Source organism: Panthera onca, chromosome D2, assembly GCF_046562875.1.
Source record: "Panthera onca isolate mPanOnc1 chromosome D2, mPanOnc1 haplotype 2, whole genome shotgun sequence".
NCBI lineage: Eukaryota > Metazoa > Chordata > Mammalia > Carnivora > Felidae > Panthera > Panthera onca.
The window spans coordinates 26,780,420-26,800,558 of NC_138349.1; the positions used below are offsets into that span (position 1 = coordinate 26,780,420).

The window sequence follows — 20,139 nt, forward strand, 5'->3', positions numbered from 1 at the left end:
GCAGCTCTGTGGCTTTTTGGCAGCCCAGCTTCGACTTTTGTTTTAACAAGGGGTGGGAGGGAGAATTTGAACCCTGTGGTTATCTACATTTTAAAACATTTAAACACAGTCTGTTCACCTGCTTGGCACTTTGTGTCCTCTACTAAGTCCCTTGGCCCCACCCCTTCTAAAATAGCAACAGTTCTGGGCCCTCCTTTGCTGTCGCTTATATTCACGGAGGAATGGTGGGGACATCCTGAGCCCTGTCGTCTCCTTGGGAAGGAAGTATGCATTTGACCGCCCCTGGGATTCCTCAGAAAGGACAAGCCAGTCCTCAGTCCTTGAAAGGGAAGTATAAGGGTGAGGAGAGGTCCTGTTTGAAGGAACCACTCCCACAGGCTACAAAATACGTTTACATTTAGAGGGAGAGACTGACCAGCCAAGAATCTAATTTCCTTTCCATACTAAACAATAGCACTTGTAGCTTTCCGACCACATCACTGATGTGGAGGGAGTGGGGAGATCAGACAGAGGAAGGGGAGAAAGGACAGGGTGACACTGGCAGCAAAGGCATAGTTTGACAAACCAGCCCAGTTTGTTTCCAAACAGAAGGAGTGACAGGAGCTTAGAACTATCTGGGGAAACAGTCTACTGTTTCTCCTCTCTACAGACAGTTGTGAGAACCGGTGCAGTGCCGGTCACCTGGGGACCCTGCCCTAAGGACTCTCCTGTCCTCCCGATTCGTTGTCCAGCATCCTGTAGGGTCTCATCCAAGCTTTGAGAAGATTGGAATCCAAAGTGTGTTAGTGAACTCCTCGAACCTGGCTCGCTCCCTGAAGATCACGGTGATGTCGCCACCCTTGGGCAAGCCTGAAAGGTGCAAGTTCATGGCCTCAAACAAACCAGTGGCAAGAAGAGGACTGTCTGCACGTGGCAATTAGCTGAGAGTTAACAGGGGAGGTGCACTGGAGAAGCAAGCCTCCAGACACTTCAGCTTGAGAAATGGGAAAGAAACAAAGGGGCTAAACCTCTAGACTCCCTCACCCTGAGAGGGCTCCATGGGCAGGGACCTAGGAGAAGGTGATCCCTTTGACAGGGACCCTCAGAAACAGAGGCAGCTCCTTGATGCTCTATGAGGAATCCTGGAAGTCCTTAAGGCTGTGATAAGAAAACAACACTACAGCTCTCCACAAAGCCTCGCCTGGCATTCACAGGTTGGCTGCTGCAACCTCTCTTCGCAAATGGCAAAGCCTGGGCGTCTGGGCTGGCTCGTGGAAGGGTGTATTGTTACCACTGCTCAGGACACACTGGAGGTGGCGTCAGAGAGAACCCCAGGCAGGAGTTCCTGCAGCAGACCTCGTACCCATGGCCTCTTCAGAAGACTCTGACCACATTTTCTAGTCTTTAGCCCATGGTGTCCAAAGGGCACTGGACCAGTCCTCTACAGAGGAATCGCATCTAGAACCCAGCAACAGTTTCTACTTGCAACACCTCCTCCAAGAGAGTAAGAAACATGGCCCAGTCCATTTCCCAATGAGCAGAGACCGTGACCAGGAGCACCCTGGAGTGCCACAGATGCCCCAGGGGGCAAGGACTTACACCAGAGTTCATAGTAGTAGTTGCAGCACTGAGACTGTCCACAGCAGTGTCCTGTGTCACAGATGTAGCTTTGATTGTTGGTACCCACACAGGTTTCCTTATCCTAAAGAAAAAAAAAAAATCGAAAAAACATTTTGGCATATTAAATTATAGTTTTCAAATGTCACTTTTCTTCTCATCACCCTCCTCCTGGTTGTCTGCCCACCTTCCATCAAGATGGTCTATACCAATGTTCATTCCACAAAGGAAAAAAAAATTAGAAAGAACCACACAACAGCAGCAGATTGACGAAAAAACAACCAAGGTTTATTAAAGGGGGAAGAGGATTCAGCACACAAAGCTGACTGGTAAACAGCGAAGTTCTCCTCAGACAGGAAATGGATGCCTCACTTTCTTTATGTCCGAACAGAAACACTTCACCTTCACGTTCCAGGGCTGAACTCAGCCAGTAAAAGGATGATGGTTCTCGTGTAATGAGCAGTATGTTTTAAATAAAACCAGCTTTTCTGTGAAAGTTCCTGGAACAATTAACGCGGTACATATTCTAGAATTAGCATCTAGTCAGTCATTCCGTCCTTCAAAACAACACACTGTTCAAGGTCAAATACAGTGTGATTCCAAAGAGAGCTAAAATAACTTGCCACTAAAATTTTCGCCCTTAAGAAAAGGGGTAACCTGCTCAGGTAACCTTGTCCAATTTCAACTTGCTAGATAATTTTTTGCTTATCAAATGATCTCTTAATAATCTTGACTGGACCTAGGATTCACACTGTGCCTTGTCAGGGACGGCTCCAGAATGGGCACTGCTGAGTAACCACCTCGCAGGGTGCCAAGTTCTATTCACAGCTCTGGAAGAGGATGGAGGTGAAAATGTTTTTTTGACATTTCACATTTAAGGTATGAGATACCCGACCAGCCAACCTGAACTTCAGCCCCAAATGTACTGTGGACCCCCAACACATATGGGGAGACACAGGAGCACATAAGTCATGTACTCCATCTGGCTTTCAACGTTTCTTTATTTTAAAGAAGTAACATGTCCACTTACTGGACACTGTCTTTGTGCCAAGCACCATGTTGGGTACATGGGATACAAAGATAAATAAGACATTGTCCTCATCCTCAAGAAACTCGAGGTTGGAAAAAAACTCTGCTCGGCAAAGAAACTAAAACCACAGTATTGTATTTGCTGCTACTCAGGCTGACCCTGCCCACAGTGTACATCCGGGCGGACGCCTGCCAGTGGAAACTTAAGTCACACGGTCAGTTCCTCCTCTCTGGGCCTCACTTTACACTCCACTGTCTTCTTGGCCAGGGGTATAAACAAGGCACTCCAGCAACCGTCTACAGGACTAAGGCCGGGCGGGACCATGCAAGTGCCTGGTGTCACAGGCGAGGATGTGGGAGAGGGCACAGCTGAAGACCAGATCCCAGGCTCGGTGCAGGGCTCTACCACATACGCTCAGGCGTTTCCTGGTCTCTAAGAGCCTCACAGCCTTGTGTAAAGGGGTGGGGGAAGAAGGAAACACGGGAAAGGCATTTGTAAGTTCTGACAGTGAGGGTTTCACAGCACTGTCAACAGGCCCACCTCCCCACGTCCACCATAAGCAAAATGGAACACCTGGACGGGGGCTGTCTGGTCACGAGTCTCCCCTGAGGCCTGGTGCACATGGAGAAAGCAGATCTGGGCTCCCTCGCTGCTTTTGCTAGAACACACCCTCCTTGACTTCAGAGGAAAACATTGCTTTCAGAAGGACATCAAAAAGTTTCTCCCAAGTTTACCGGGCCCTGAAATGCCATTCTTCTGGCACGGGCTCACACAGTTCAAAGTGTCCGCGTAGTTTCTAAAACAGGCCGTGCTGCCTACACTCCAACACATGAAAGAATCCAGTGACACTTCTGCCTCAGGAAAATTCACCAGACGAGGTCCAGGCTCTGAACACTGGACGGTCAACTGCTCCTAAGTGAGGCATGGAGTGGAACGCATCTGACATCTAAACAAGTGGTAATCTTCACGACCTACTGATGTCAGCTTTTCTCTCGGCTTCCCCACCCACCCACCCCACAGGAAGCCCGGTATAAACAGGACCTCGATCTTTTTTCCTGCTCTGCCTCCACTTTTCCAGGGAGAGCAGAACTGGAGCAGCAGCATCTAATCCAGGGTTCCTCAAATGCTTTTTACCCAGTAAATCTCAATCCCTGTTCTCCTTCCCCTGCCCCGCAACAGAGCTCCCAGGCTGCCTGAGGTGGCCCTGGTGATGGAAACTGTCACTTTCTGCTACAGGATGAAGGAAAGCAGGTGGACAGTTAAGGAAGACAAGAAGTGGGCTCATGGGCCTTTAGCAAGGAAGAAATGGAGGACCAGGCGGGTAAGTTGAGATGTGAGTCCCAAAGGTAAGCTCCTCCAGAACCCTGCTGGTGCGAAAGGAAAGCCCTGGGTTTCTAGGTTTCTTGGGTTTGGTCCTCAACACAGAGGACCAGGACCTGGACAAGTTACTCAGTAGCCCTAGGAGAAGTCAAAGATGCTCTCTCGTGTCTCCTTCAACCCGAAGTCTTTATTAGCCTACCCACCTCCCATCCCCTCACACAGCAGCCTTGAGTCAACCCAAGAGCTGCTAAAATCTGTCTCCTCTCATTCAAAGAGACAGCAAAGAACAGAAGTGCACGGATGCTGCCTGGTACTCTCCCAGCCTTCCCTGTACGAGGAGACTAATCGTGCATTACCTGGAGAGCTCTCAAACACCTCCAGGTGGCTCGAGATCCACTGCGAGGCAGAAGTGGTTAAGAGGTTGATCTGGGTCTGAAGCCCAGCTCTTATACTGCGCTTATTAATTAACTATGTGACCTTGGGTAAGTGACTTAACTTCTCTGACCTCTTAGTATCAATATTAGTCTGTGAACGAACCATTATTGCTGGGCAGGAAAGCCCATCTAAATAGCGCTTTGCATTCAATCAAAACGATTTCAGAAGAGTGAAGTTCACTGGCAATGTGGATTGTTCCAGACACAGGAAGAATGGAAAAAGAAACTAGAGAGAATGCAATGGATAAGGTTCAAATATGAAAAGTTCTCAGCACCTTTTATGATTCCTCTTTGCCTTGCTTCTAAGCATCTCCAAGCACTTTATATACATATTATGTTGCTCAGGCCAAGTCTTGAAGAGTGGGCAGTAAATATCCCTCCCACCCCCTTTCTCCAGGGAATGAACCAAAGAATGAATTGTGCTCGCCCTATAGGCAGGAGCTCTGTCTCCTCATCCCCCCTCCCCCATCCCCAGTATGAACACAGCACTTGGTTTGCTTAATGAAACAACAGCTACGCAACCTGGGGTGAATAATATAGCTAATGTATACTGAGCACTTGCCATGTGCCAGGCACTGTTCTAAATGCCTTACACGTATTCCTCCATCTCAACTTGAAAGCAACCTATGAAGTAGGTAGTATCAGGCAATTGAGGCTGTGAGAGGCTGCGCAACTCACCTAAGGTCATACGACTAGAAAGTCGTTCAAACCTCTTTCATCCGACCCCAGAGCCTGAGCTCTTACTATTGACCTTTAGTTTCCTTGGTTGAGGTGATACTTCTCCAGTTGCTTCTTATACTTCAGTGGCTTAAAAAAATCCAATGAAAGCCCCAAACCAAACAAAGTCAACATTTTGTCTCTGGAGGAAAAGGTAAGGACCCTGCCCTTGTAGAGCTCTTTGACTTTGGGTACAGATCTTTCATCTTCTACTTGGCAGTGAGGAGGGACAGCCTGCTCAGGGCTCCTCCCTTTCCTGCTTGAAAGGTTGTACTTTCACACACTGACTTTCTGAAAAGCAGTGTTTCATCCCAGCGTGCAGTAAGGATCTTCATTCCTTCCTTCGACATTGAGTACCTGCCCTGCACCAGCACTGAACTAGGGTGGGGAACACAATGGGCAAATGGCCAAAATGGTCATGATCTCTGTCTTCATGGAGCTTGCAGTCTAATGAAAGATGATAAAGTAACCACACAGATTAAACTGCAACCAGAAAGAGAAAAATACATGATATAGTGAGAGCTTACAAAAGATTAGAGCTAGGAGCTGGTAGGGAAGGTCCAGACAGCTTCTGTGAGGAAGGTAAGCTTGAACTGAGATCACCAAGATGGTTAGAAAGTTAGTAACCGAGGGAAGAGGGATGGGGAGAACATTCTAGGCAAAAGAGGCAGTACAAGCAAAGCCCTTTAACTAGAAGGAGATGGTTAAGGAAGTAGGCAGGGAAGTTAGGTAAGTGGGGACCAGACTGTGCACAGAAGTGACAAATTCAGATTTACATTTTAAAGACAGCTCCTTCCCAGCAATATTTTCATTTGCACAAAACTGCCCGGCCAAAAAATGCTAGAAATGTAGAACTTGTCACAAAGAAACTGAATAACATGTGCCCTTATGTTGGAGGCCTCTCATCTCTGGAATGACTGTGGAGATGACCATTAGCATCTTCGTCTGTTACTGGTATGTGTCTTCAGCCCAGATATCACAGGGACTGGCTCTGATACAGGGCACAAAGGGTCACTGCAAACAAAAAGCACAGACACCGGGAAGAAGCAAGCAAGAACAGCACCGAACTGGAAAGAACATTTTTACAACGGAAAAGGATGAATAGTGTATGTTTTGCACATATGCAAAAAATCATCTCCTCTTCTGTGGCAGCAGAAACTGTGGGACTAACAACACTTTCCTCAACAATTTCCATCTCTTATAGTTGCTATTCTCAGCTAAGCCACTATAAAGGTCAATTTAATCAGCATAAGAACTTTCTAAGTGCCAGCATAAAGAGACACTGGGCAATAATGGTTCCCCAGGGATGGTTTTAATTCGCCAATTTATGGGGTTGGAAAACTCTGCTGGTAACTGGCAATGGCATCTTCGTGTCCTTAGGAAAGCACCGAAGTTTTAACATTTAAAAGTAAAAAAAACAGGAAAATTGAAATCGTTCACAGGTGTTAAAACACAGAACACCACCTTGGCTGCTGGATATGAATGGATTTGGAGCACCACTTCTGGCTTTCCCTACAGGGAGAACGAACAGTTTCTAATTGAAACGTCCAATTCCACAAGTCAAATAACAAGTCTGTATTGACAGCCTTTCCCCATGTGCCAGGTGCTGTGCTGGATGCTGCAGCTACAGCCATGAGTGAGAGATTCTGGGGGAAGAGATCCTGCTTTCATGGCGACAGAGCCGGGTAGGTAACTTTAATGCCAAAACTCCTAGAAGTATTGGCTATATAACAATATCCTTTTAATTACACAGCTGAGCTTGCAAGAAAGCAAGGAAGATCCACCAGGGCCAAAAATGTTGGGGGGAACTAGAAAGTCCAGTGGCAAATGAGGTCAGGCCTTTTCAGTTGCCCTGGAAAAGGGGGCTGTTTATTCCCCCTGGGCCCACCTGAAAACAGGAAATTGAAAGTGAGCCCCCATTTAAAGTGAGGACCCTCAAAAAGACAGAGCAGACTAGGAAAAAATTAGCCTGTTGGCACATAGTAACAATACGAAAGCTCTGAATTAAGAGGAAAAATGATCATCTGTAACCATAGGTCTTTCCATAAGCTAATTTTAGACTTAAATTGTACTACTACATGGTCTGAAAATCCCCATGGCAAAACTTTCACACAAAAAGTGGTCAGGCTTGCAATAACTGTGTAACATTTGGCAGAAAAAATACAAAACTCTGAAGAGACCTACCCTTAATCAGAGTATGATTCCCACAAATAAAGCTCTGTTGAAGATGAGCTCACAACAGAAAATACAAAAGCTTATGCACAAAGAAACCATCACAAACAAGACTTGGAAAATCCACCAAATAGTAGAATAAGACTCTGAAAAAACTTAACGGAATGATCAGAGAAGCAATAATATATAAGCATATATCCAATTATTAAAGTCAAAAGGAAACAATGAAAAACATGAGAAAAAAACAGACAGTGACCAAACCAATTTGGGTGGGGGACGGGGGAGGGGGAAACACAGAAAAATCATTACTGAAATTTAAAACCTTAACAAATAGTTTGCACAGAGATCAGACCAAGTTAAAGAGAGAATCAATTAGCTGGAACACAAATCTGAGAAAATTACCCAGCAAAGGGTTTATACCAATTAAAAGATACCATAAAAAATGAAAATGAGAATAAGAAGCATGAGAAGGAAATTAAGAAAGTGAAGGAGGTGTGATTTTTTTTTTTTAACGTTTATTCATTTATTTTGAGAGAGAGTATACACACACATGCACGTGTGAGAAGGGAAGGGGCAGACAGCGAGAAGGAGAGAGAGAATCCCAAGCAGGTTTTGCACTGCCAGTGCAGAGCCCATCACAGGACTCAATCCCTCGAACCATGAGATCATGACCCAAGCCGAAATCAAGAGTCAGACGCTCAACCAAGCCACCCAGGTGCTCCAGAGATGTGATATTCAAAGACAGAACTGGGGGTGCCTGGGTGGCTCAGTTGGTTGAGGGTCTGACTTCAGCTCAGGTCATGATCTCGTGGTCTGTGAGTTTGAGGCCCATGTCAGGCTCTGTGCTGACAACTCCGAGCCTGGAGCCTGCTTTGGAATCTGTATCTCCCTCTCTCTCTGCTCATTCCCCATTTGTGCTCTGTCTCTGTCTCGAAAATAAAATAAATGTGAAAAAAATTTTTTGAAAGAAAGAAAGGAAGGAAGGGAGAAAGGAAGAAAGAAAGAAAGAACTGAAAAATTCCCAGTGCTAATAATGGAATTTTCAACAATCAGCAAAACTAAAAGGCAACCGATGAAATGGGAGAAGATATTTGCATATGACATCAGACAAGAGGTTAGTATCCAAAATCTATAAGGAACTTATCAAAATCAACACCCAAAAAACAAATAATCTAGTGAAGAAATGAGCAAAAGGCATGAATAGACACTTTTCCAAAGAAGACATCCAGATGGCTAACAGACATATGAAAAAGTGCTCAACATCACTCATCATCAGGGAAATACAAACCCAAACCACAATGAGATAGCACCTCACACCTGTGAGAATGGCTAACATTAACAACTCAGGTAACAATAGATGTTGGCAAGGATGCAGAGAAAGAGGAACCCTTTTGCACGGCTGGTGGGAATGCAAACTGGTGCAGCCACTCTGGAAAACAGTATGGAGATTCCTCAAAAAATTAAAAATAGAACTACCCTATGACCCAGCAATTACACTACTAAGTATTTATCCAAAGGATATAGGTGTGCTATTTCAAAGGGGCACATACACCCCAATGCTTATAGCAACACTATTGACAATAGTCAAAGTATGGAAAGTGCCCAAATGTCCATCGACTGATGAATGGATAAAGAAGATGTGATATATATACACAATGGAGTATTACTCAGCGATCAAAAAGAATGAAATCTTGCCATTTGTAACAATGTGGATAGAACCAGAATATATGATGCTAAGTGAAATAAATCAGAGAAAAACAAATATCATGATTTCACTCATATGTGGAATTTAAGACACAAAACAGATGAACATAAGGGAATGGAAGCAAAAATAATATAAAAACAGAGAGGAAGACAAACCATAAGAGACTCTTAAATACAGAGAACAAACTGAGGGTTGCTGGAGGGGTTTTGGGTGGGGGGTTGGGCTAAATGGGCAAAAGGCAATTAAAGAGGACACTTGCTGGGATGAGCACTGGGTGTTATATGTAAGTGATAAAGGTATCAATAAATTCAATTCCTGAAATCACTATTATACTATATGTTATCTAACTTGGATTTAAAGTTAAAAACAAAATTAAAGAAAAAGATAATGGAATTTTCAGACAATAATACACTCATACCTGGGCACACTGTTTGAAACTATAGAGCAACAAAGACAAAAAAATCCTAAATATGTTCAAGCAGAGAAGAATGAAAATTAACAAGTGAAATTACAATTTAAAAGAGTAATAATCTCCAGGAGAATATAAAACAGAATAGGACAAAAGGGTTTTTTATGTTGCTGATGCTTTTTCAAAGTTTTATTTATTTATTTTGAGAGAGACAGAGAAAGCATGAGTGGGAGGGGGCACAGAGAGAAGAAGAAGAGAGAGAGAGAGAGAGAGAGAGAGAGAGAGAGAGAGAGAGAATCCCAAGCAGGCTCCTCTCTGTTAGCACAGAGACTGACATGGGGCTCGATCTCATGAAACCATGAGATCATGACCTGAGCTGAAATCAAGAGTTGGATGCTTAACCAACTGAGCCACCCAGGCACCCCTAGGACAAAAGGTTTTTGATGGGGCAGTCAGGTAACATAGGAGTTGAATGAGCTTTGAATGATGAGGAGTCCAGAGTAAGGAGACCTGTGGGAACAGTGTTCCAGGCAAAGGCAATGTCAAGTACAGGCAAAGACACCAATGGAGGAATGAGTTTGGTGCACTCAAGGAAAAGGAAGAAGGCTAGTGTGGCTGAGTACAGTGAATCTCAGGCAGAATAGAGTGAAAAGAAGAGCTGAGAATGCAGGAAGAGGCCATGCCTCATATGACTTGCACAACAGTTAAAATAACAGCCAAAATACCATAGCTGGTAAATTCGTTGTTGGCTATAATGTTGCGGGATATTTGAACAATATCAAAATATTTTTCAACGCTTTTAAGTTTATTTATTTTGAGAGAGAGCATGCACACGCACAAGCAGGGGAGAAGCAGAGAGGAGAGACAGAATCCCAAGCAGGCTCAGAGCCATCAACACAGAGCCCGATGCAGGGCTCGAACTGACAAACTGTGAGATCATGACCTGAGCAGAGACCAAGACTCAGATGCTTAACCAACTGCACCACACAGGCACCCCTATTTTTGCAACAGTTTTTTTTAAAAAATTTTTAAACATTTATTTATTTTTGAGAGGCAGAGAGAAAGGGAAACACAGAATCAGAAACAGGCTCCAGGTTCTGAGCTGTAAGGACAGAGACTGACTCGGACTTGAACCCAAAAACCGTGAGATCGTGACCTGAGCTAAAGTCAGGCACTCCACCAACTGTGCCACCCAGGCACCCCTATTTTTGCAACTCTTACAATTACTTTCCAACTGGGGGCCCTTTCCCCCTTTTTTGGTCTCCCTGCCTTGTGGCTGCTACTACATAATTAGTAACAAAATCAACTTTCCTTCCAGTCCTGAACCAGAAATAGCTTTCCAGAGAACAGACCAAATTCTAGCACTATACATCTACTAGACTGAAGTTCTACCTGATTTTGGTAATGCTCTGTAACCAAAGGACAACAAAGTCTTCATAAATAAGACAGATTTGAAATGGCTAAATGAGAAAAGACAGCAAGCAACTTTAACACAGAATCAGTTATTTTTATTCTACCTTAGATAGAACTTTCAAATTCTGAAAATGCAGCACTTTTAGGCCCAGGTCCTTAAAAAAAGATTTGTAGGTGATCGTAAAAAGCACTCTACCCACAAAGTTTTGTGGATTTACACCTTTATTTTTACAGTAAGAAAGTTAATATCAGTTTTTCTCTAATACCAATGGTTTTAAGGCTGCTTGAAAAGCTGAGGGAAATAGAATCGTCCAAGAACACACATTTTGAATTGGATGTAAGAAGGCTGTAGAAGAGTTGGGGATGAAGGAAAGGAAGCTCAGGCAGAGGAATGATCCAGTAGGAGTCCTGACCCACTGTTTCCCACATATTAGTCTAACCTCCTTTTGATGGCGGGGATTGTCACGGACTACTTTTTAATGTTTTGGGGGTTTTTTGAGAGAAAGAGAGAGAGAATGAGACATGGAGGGGCAGAGAGAGAGGGAGACACAGAATCTGAAGAAGGTCCCAGGCTCTGAGCTGTCACCACAGAGCCCGACGTGGGGCTCGAACTCATGAACCGTGAGAACATGACCTGAGCTGAAGTTGGACACTTAACCGACTGAGCTACCCAGGCTCCCTTGTCACATACTACTTTTGTATCCTTCACAATATAAACTATACATGACAATTACTCTTTTGAGCTTTACTACCTAAAAGAACTCAGTCTCATCCTTTCTGATAAAAGGGTAAGCCATTGCCAAGAACCAATGCTCTGCTTTGTATGCACTAAGGTATTAGGAATGAATTTTTAGGCTATTTGGTTGAGTTCAGTAATTTTCCAAAAGGACAAATAGCCCGGGCAGGTTCCCCTAAACAAGCCAATAAATCTAATCTGGTAAGACTCAGCCTCATTCCTCACATTTGATAGTATGCTTCACCCCTAAGGCCTCTAGCCTTCAGTTCCCTAGGCTTGAGAGCACCCAGTCTCCCCACCCTCTAGCTACAAAGTACCATAAAGGGTAAAGCCAAAGACTGGAGCTCGTAACACTTAAGAAAAGCCTAGAACCAATGTGGGCAGCTGCTGCTTCAAGATGCGGCTGAAGTGTATACTGTTGAAGGGCAGTGCTGGGGAACCCTTGCTGTCGCAGGGACAAGGAGGCATTTACTTTAACCTGTGAGGGCCTCCTGGAACAATTCTGTCTGGGGACCACCAAGAATCTGAGGAAAGACAACACAGTGAATCAGAACAAATCATGGCATCTCACAAATAATGAATTTGTCTCAAAGTAGCAATGAAGACACTTAGATAAAAACACGCAACAAAACAGAGACGTATTTCCTAAAGTGTGGTCTGCAGGCCCAAAAACTGCCTGGGGTATTTCAGAACAGAGATTAAGAACTTCTAAGGGCTCACCTCATATATATTCAAGTTTGAGAACCATTGCTCTAGATTTATAAAAAAGTACAATATACGTGGTTCTTGCCCTCTAAAAGTGGAATGGTCTAATATTCTTTTCCTACAATCCCAAACACATCCCAAAAGTTACCCCCAAGGGTAGCCAAGACATATAAATGTATATGAATCAACATACAGAATCAAGACATATAAAATTATTCACATGTTTTGCCTCACTCCATAAATATATATATATAATAGATCATAAATTTTTTTACAAGAGTAACAGGTACACTCGTATCCACACCAGTCCTGCTGCATTGCAAAGTGGATCCTCATTAAATAGCCCCCAAACAGAGCAGCCAACAAAGAAATTAAAATCCATTTCCTGTGTTGCTATTAGGAACCTGAATAACAAACTCAGAAAAAGCCACTTGACCCTGGTAGGAAAATCCCAGAGCACAGATCGGAAGTTGCAACATATTCCATGGTTTTATTAAAGGCTACTTGCCGATGTCCCAGCACATGCAAGCCCATGGGGGTCTGCTGGCTGCATCAGCTCAGGACATTGGGTTACTGTGCAATTCTTTCACCCCTGGACACTTAGAAGGAAAGGCAGTCTTGCCTTGAGGTATCCCCAGCAATCCCTCATCACTGGCCTCTTCTACCACGGAACAAATGCACTGAGAAGTGTGGCATCTTTAGCAAGGGCTGATGCAGAGCTAAGGGGCGAGGGGCAGGTAGCACTCAACGGAGCAGGTGGCACTCAGGCAGGAGGACGATGCAGCCACCTATCATGTATGTGTCCACAGTTGATCCCATGAGGGCAGATTCTTTCCTTCCCATACTGTGTGGCTGCTTCCTGCTTGAAAGCAAGGATTGCCAGTGGTGGCCCTCAGACCACAATGGGCCCACTAAGGAGTTCTAGGCCCACATGGTAACTTTGTTTTTCAACTTTTTAAAAAATGGAATTAACAGACAATTTTTTTTTTTTTTTTTTTTACCAGCAAAAACAGGGTTACTCAAGAATAGGAGAGAACTGCAATCTGAGACAAGCAAGCTATGGCAGGAACCATAGGCAAGTCCCTAATTGTCAACATTTTCAAATGAAAAGGAGTCATACAGAAATCAGATTTCCAGCTTCTCTTGCAAATTCCGGGCCCACAATCCCTTAGCAGCATATTAGGTTGGCTCACAGATGTACATGGGCTCTGGCTCCACCTCAGCCTCCCCCACAATCCCTGCTGTCCACGAAGCCCATCTGCTTAACTCAAGCTGTCACTGCCTGGCCCGTGTGGGCATCTGATTAGCTCCTCCTGCTCTCAAGTTCAGTAATAGATGTTCATCTCCTCACCTTGAGGTTAAGGCATGCCGCAGAGACTCAAACATAAACAGCAGACATATTAATTTTCCACACTGAGGCTCAAGCAACACCTTACACACAACATGTAAAACAGGGACCTAGACAAAGAGGAGGGCGCTCATCACTGTACGAGGGAAGTGTCTCTGGACAATCAGGAAAACTTCCTGACACTCAACAGGTTGGACACTCAACCAAATTCTTCCCAGTGACTGTGTTGTTTATCAAGTATTCAGCTGGGCATTGTTACCTATGCTATGTTTTACATATAGGAACTGAGAAAAGTCACACAGCTAGAACAAGTTTTCTGGATCTAAAGCCCAAATTTTAGTGGAAAGAATTTTAATGCTTAGGGGTTATCCCAAACTTTCATGCTAGATGCTGACAGGTACAAAAACGACAGATAAGATATGGACTTTGCCTTTGAGGAACTTTGTAATAACCAAACTGCTAGGTTTAAAAAAAAAAAACAAAAACAAAAAACAGTTGAGGGGCACCTGGGTGGCTCAGTTAGTTAAGCCTCTGACTTCGGCTCAGGTTATGATCTCGCAGTTTGTGAGTTCAAGCTCTGCATCAGGCTCTGTGCTGACAGCCTGGAGCTTGCAGCCTGCTTCAGATTCTGTGTCTCTCTCTCTCTTTGCCCCTCCCCCGCTCGTGCACTGTCTCTCTCAAAAATAATCATTAAAAAATTTTTTCTTTTATTAAAAGTTGATATTTCAGTTCTTATTGCTGAAAATCTTACTGAAATATTCAGGTTTATTGTGTACCTTAATTAAGTACAACCTAATCAGCAGGATTCATTCTTTTTTTAATGATTTATAAGGTGGCAAAGCCTCCAGGTCCTAATTTGGAGCAAGGATGATATATACACAAGACACACATATAAAATTAATATATACAAAATACACATTTATATAGGACTTTCAAGGTTTTCAAGCTTCTTTAACAGCCAGCCTCCCATTTGAAATTAACATCCAGCACCCTGCAAGAGGTCAGAAGTGCTACTACCCTATCTCAGAGATAAGGAACTGCCACTTAGCCTAATAAGACTACAGATGACAGAATCGGGGCTGTGGAAACCCTGGTCTTCTTACTTTTGGGTCAGTGTTCTTTCTATGACTAACTTCCAGCTCATGAAAGTCTTTGCTAAATCTTGAAAATGGCTCTTTTTTTTTTTAATTTTTTAATGTTTATTTATTTTTGAAAGAGAGAGCGAGAGAGAGAGAGAGAGTGGGGGGGTAGAAGTAGTGAGAGAGGGAGACACAGAATCCAAAGCAGGCTGCAGGCTCTGAGCTGTCAGCACAGAGCCTGACACGGGGCTCGAACTAGCAAGCTGCGAGGTAATGACCTGAGCCGAAGTTGGACGCTTAACTGACTGAGCCACCCAGGCACCCCAAAAATGGCTCTTGATCAAATAAAATACTCACTTCTTTGCCCAGAAAGAGGTATCATTTTCAAAGGTATTTGAAATATTGAAAGTACGAGTTGACTTATCACTGGTGTGCTTTAAAAGAGACTCATCACAGTTTCATTTGACAGAGAAGCACATGTGGTGTCTCAGAGGTATTCCTTACTTTAAGCAAAATTCTAAATTTAATCCCATTTTTTTTCTCAGCAGTTCCATCCCAAAAGTGGCTTTTGTTGGGAGCAAAAGAAATAATAACGCGACTGTCTTGTCTGCTGTCTGTCTCGAGACCAGTTCCAGAGATTTACTGGCAATAAAAAACATTTGACATTGTTCAAGGAAACTATTGACTTCTACCTGGGACAAAGTGTCACATTAAAATGGTCTCTCTGGAAGCAGATACAAGATTTAAAAAAACAAAACAAAACAATCTTTAGGATCCAGAGGCTATGTCTCCAAAGGGCTCTGAATAACTTTAAAGAACTTGCTGAACTCTAAGACCTTACACTTAAAGATTAAAGGAGATGCCAGATGACTTAGAAAAGGGGGAATTTACTGCATTATCAGAGATAGATTACAATAAGCCTAAGCCACAGCAACAGGCACCTGGTTTGACATATGGCCTGTTATTGAAATAACGGTAGCCTAATTATTCTTTAAACTGTATAAAGTTATTATTTGGGCACTACTGAGATCCCATCCTTCTGAAAGTGGTTATCCAGATTATTCAGAGTAAGAGATAAAATGCCAGTGCCAGAAGGGCTTAATCTTAGCTACTCACCATAAAAAATTAACTCTATTTCTGTCCTTCACAAGACATAGCACCTGCTGATTAGGGGCAACCAAGATGTCAAGATTCTTAATCTCTGGGCAGGTAGTTAACACAGATTGCTTGCAATGCAGTGAGAAGTACACACATTTTCCCTGTATTAAAACATTTCAGTCCATTTTCTCTAAGGCCTGTGACTTCTGTGACTGCTCCCTAAGCAAAGTGGATGCACTACGCATCAGTAATGTCTAGCCCAGAGTTTCTCTGCCTTGGCAGTACTGGCACTTGGAGCCAGATAATTCTTTGTGCAGAGACCATCCCACGCATTGTAGGATGTTTAACAGCAACCCTGGCCTCTATTCACTAGAAGCTGGTAGCAACACCCTACCTCCCAGTTGTGACAACTAACAACACCCAGACACTGCCAAATGTCCCCTAGGTAGAGGTGGAAAATTGCCCCTAGTTTAGAACCACTGTTCCAGCCAAACTGCACCATACCATTTAGGGCAGAATCGTGTTCTATCCGGTCTTCTTGCCTGATTGCCTCATGGGCTCCCCAACCACCCTGTAAATTCCCCAGGAGCAAGAGTGATGTCAATCTCACAAGTGCACCTGCCTTAGCAAAGGATCAGACATGCAAAAATCTTCAGAAAGTGCTGATCCTGCTAAGAGTCAAGGAACCCCAGGGGCTAGTCCTCCCCCGTGCTCCCTGTGCCTCTTAGCTACAACGGTACAAGCAGTGGCATGAAGGGATTCTCCGGGGGTAAGGCCAAGGCTGTGGTGATGTGCTTTTGCATGACTGCTGAGAGACCTACCCATTGGCTCTCTGGCTATGACAGGTTTACAGTAACCCAGCACAATCTGAGCTTGGCCCATAAATCCAGAACCTCACCTGGAGACAGGGAATTGATAACACTTTCTATTTTTGTTGGCAGCCTGCCCTGGCCTATCCTGGGCCTCCCCACCACACGCCAGAGCCACACCCGGAGGAGTGGGAGTTCACAGGTATTCACGCCACTGCCTGGTACACAACCAGGAATTTCCAAACCCTTGATGAAAGCCACATGAGCAGATGGGCAGTATCTGAAACCAAGAACGAAACCATGTGTCACGGTTCAGTGGAAGAACTTGAGAATATGTATGGTAAGCAAGAGAACCAAACAATAAAAATTTTCTGGCCTCCTTGATCCAAGGGAACCAATGCCTTATGTACAACATAGTCTCAGCAAACCCGAAGCCACTTTTAGGAAAAGAAGTCACCACGTTATACTCCAGCCATTCTCAAAGCATGTCTCTTTCTCCTGAAATGCATACAGCTTTCCCCTACCCCTTCCCCTCTCAGTTAAAAGAGCAAGATAGGTCAAGCAAGTAGCCTCCTAGGACTGAATCACCATTTCCAGCAACCAGCATCCGATGCCCCTTACGAGGTCCAGGATTCAAGTCCAGTTGAGCCCCTGCCCAGAGAAGCGATGGCTACAAAGGAACACAGAAATGGCTAAAGCAAGTCAACGTGAAGAGCTGTTTCAAATCACTGCTGCTATAAATTAGCAACAAACAGAGTCAGGAAGGGCCAGGGAGGGAGAGTTAAGAAACTTGGTACCTGGCTGCTAGGGAACTGGGGCAGAAAAAGGAATTTTCTAGCAGTTTTTTTAAGTAGCCCCAAATTCTTGTTCTCCTGGACTAAAATTTACCTCTTCAAGGAAGAGGGGCGGGAGGGGGTGGATCCAACTCGTGGGATATCACTGGAGGAAGTGAATGTTTTCTTTGGCTCCACCCCGGATAAAAGTTTCAAAATCAGCAGATCCATTCTTCTTTTCCACTAAGTTACTGTCCAGTCCACTGGTTTCTCTTTGCTTTGATAACAGGAGTGTGATGAAAAACAAGCCACACTGCTCTCCAAATGCAGCTTCTTGCAACAGAGATGGTTGGGGGTTTAAAAATCCATCTGAAAGGGCCAAGAGGAGAATCACCCTTTCTTACCTTTAGCGACAGTGGGGGAACTGAAGTGCTCTATGGAGCTGTCACAAGATTTTTACACATCAGTGCCAATAAGGATTTTGGCTTCAGCCTCTGGCAGTACAAACGACAAGCCTCACCTTGGTGTCTCCTGCATTATATACAGACAGTTCCTTTCCAAGCAGGGTCTTGCTTAATTTGCCCTGAACCTGGTAGAGAGAGGCTAAAGCACACACGAGAGGCTGATGGTGACCAGGACTCAATACTTAGTCTTTTGCAGAGCACAGGGCACACAGCGAGAAGGTCTGGCAGATTTTGGTACAGGTACCATACAGAGCAGTACGCAAGAGGGAGGCAACACTGTTCTCTCAGACCGGGCCGCCGGTGCCACCGTGGCCACACATTAGCTAGCTGTGTGATACTAAATAGATAAAAACCTCAAGTTTCAGTTTCCTCGCAACAGAAAGGAGCCTCCCACCTCATGGTGGCTGTCATGATGAAATAACAAAGGTGTGACATAATGTTGGCTAATATTCAGCAGTTTGGGGGTTAAACTAGAAGTTGGCAAATTCCCTCCTCCCTCTCCCGAGTCATGGCTCCCAGCCTGCAGCTTTAGGCTGGTGTATACCGTGGGGTTTTCAGTGTTGCCCTTATGAGACCCTAAGATCTCATATTATGCCCAGGGAGTAACTGGGCTTCGACATTTTGGTTGCCCTGTTACATTCAGCATCAGACCAATCGAGGGCCTCTGGTACCAGCTCCCAGTTTCCGGAATACAAACAGCCCCTTGGGCCAGGAGCCTCTTGTCCGTGACATGTTCCAACACCGGCAAGAGCACTCCAGTCTGGTTGCAGACTACTCATTTCCAGTATCAGCGATCATCTCATTTCGGTGAGGACAATTTGGAGGACAGTGGGCCCCTCCCACAGAGAAAGCAACACTCTGTGGGGCAAGATACAAATCATCATCTTGAGGGGCTCCTGGGTGGCTCAGTTGGTGAAGCAGTTAAGCATCCAATTCTTGATCTCAGCTCAGGTCATGATCTCACGGATCCTGAGATGGAGCCCCGTGTCCGGCTCTGCGCTGACAGCACGGAGCCTGCTTGGGATTCTCTCTGTCCCTCTTCCCCCACGGCCCAGCTTGCGCATGCACCCTCTCTCTCAAAATAAATAAACTTTAAAAACAAAACCAAACAAAAAACCCAAATTATCGTCTTGACAGATCTAGCCTGGACTCCATCGGCCAGCAGTTGCCATCAACTGGTCCTCCCACACACCTGCAGTACAACCACTGAGACTACTTACTGGACTGTAGACAGGGCCACCAACAGAAAGCCACCCCCCCACACACCTGTGAACTTGCCGTATGCTGTCCCTAATGGCGCTCACCACCACCCGCCAAGTGTTCCAATTACCTGCGCCTCGACTTCCCCTACCTGACCGTAGGCCCGTTGAGGGCAGGGATAGAGTGCATGTCTCTCTGAATCTACAACATGCTTTGAATGGAATACATGCACCGTCCTTTTCAGATAGAGCATGTCGGTCCTAAGAATCCTCCCACGTTATGAAATCAATGCCTTCTGAATCAAACATGAACTAGCATTCATTCAAATTAGCAGACTAAGAATGTTCTGTTACAATCTTATTCTCTGAAATTCAGTAATCCATCTGTTAGGTTTACATGATGGATTCTCTCTTAACCAGAAAACTCATTTTCTGATCTCACTGGTTAATAAAGGGATAACATGCTCAATTGTGTGGTGTATCTACCCTCTGGTACGTCGTACCAAATCCAGAAAGTTCAACAGGTAACTCTTTTCTGAACTTGAGCTCCTCTAAGCACAAAAAGACTGTTCTTTAGTCGATGCTAGCTTCCAATGAACTGTCCTAACTGTCCCTTGCATGGAAGAACTAATACAGCCTACAGCTTCTCTGCCCCTTACAGACACTGAATTCATGCCACTCTCATTATTAGACTGAAGGGCCCGAATGCTTTCCTCCTTCTCTGAGTCACAAAGGATGCCAATAGTTGGTGAGCCAAAGTCCTTGTCTTGCCTCAGGCATACTTAATACTAAGACTCATAGACAACAGTTTCCCTTCTCATCTGCAGGAGAAAACAAAAACGACACTCCTAACCTGATCTGTCTGGAATGCTCTTTCCCCAGATCACATGTCTGGTAGACTCCTACTCACCCTTCAAGACTCAGATCAGATATCACCTTCTCAGGAAAGCCTTTCATGCACACCCCTCTCCTCCAGCCATTTGAATGAGATGCTTTCCCACCCTCTGCTGTCCTAGGTCCTGGGCATTCCTGTTATAGTCTCAGCACATTATCATGGGGTTATTTCCATGCTACTAAACCTAAGGGGGGGGGGGGGGGGGCGCGGAGGCGGGCGGCGAGGTCGTTCTCAAAT

General features: G+C 44.7%; 1 protein-coding gene across 2 annotated transcripts in view; it reads right to left on the bottom strand.

Annotated features, from left to right (window-relative positions):
• WBP1L (WW domain binding protein 1 like) overlaps positions 1-20,139 on the bottom strand; it is a 60,052-nt gene that overhangs the window by 14,212 nt on the left and 25,701 nt on the right. For both annotated transcript variants that reach the window (XM_078434778.2, XM_078434779.2), the window contains exon 2: positions 1,579-1,681. In XM_078434778.2, the coding sequence (XP_078290904.2) occupies positions 1,579-1,681 (103 nt within the window). The remainder of the gene's footprint in view (positions 1-1,578; positions 1,682-20,139) is intronic.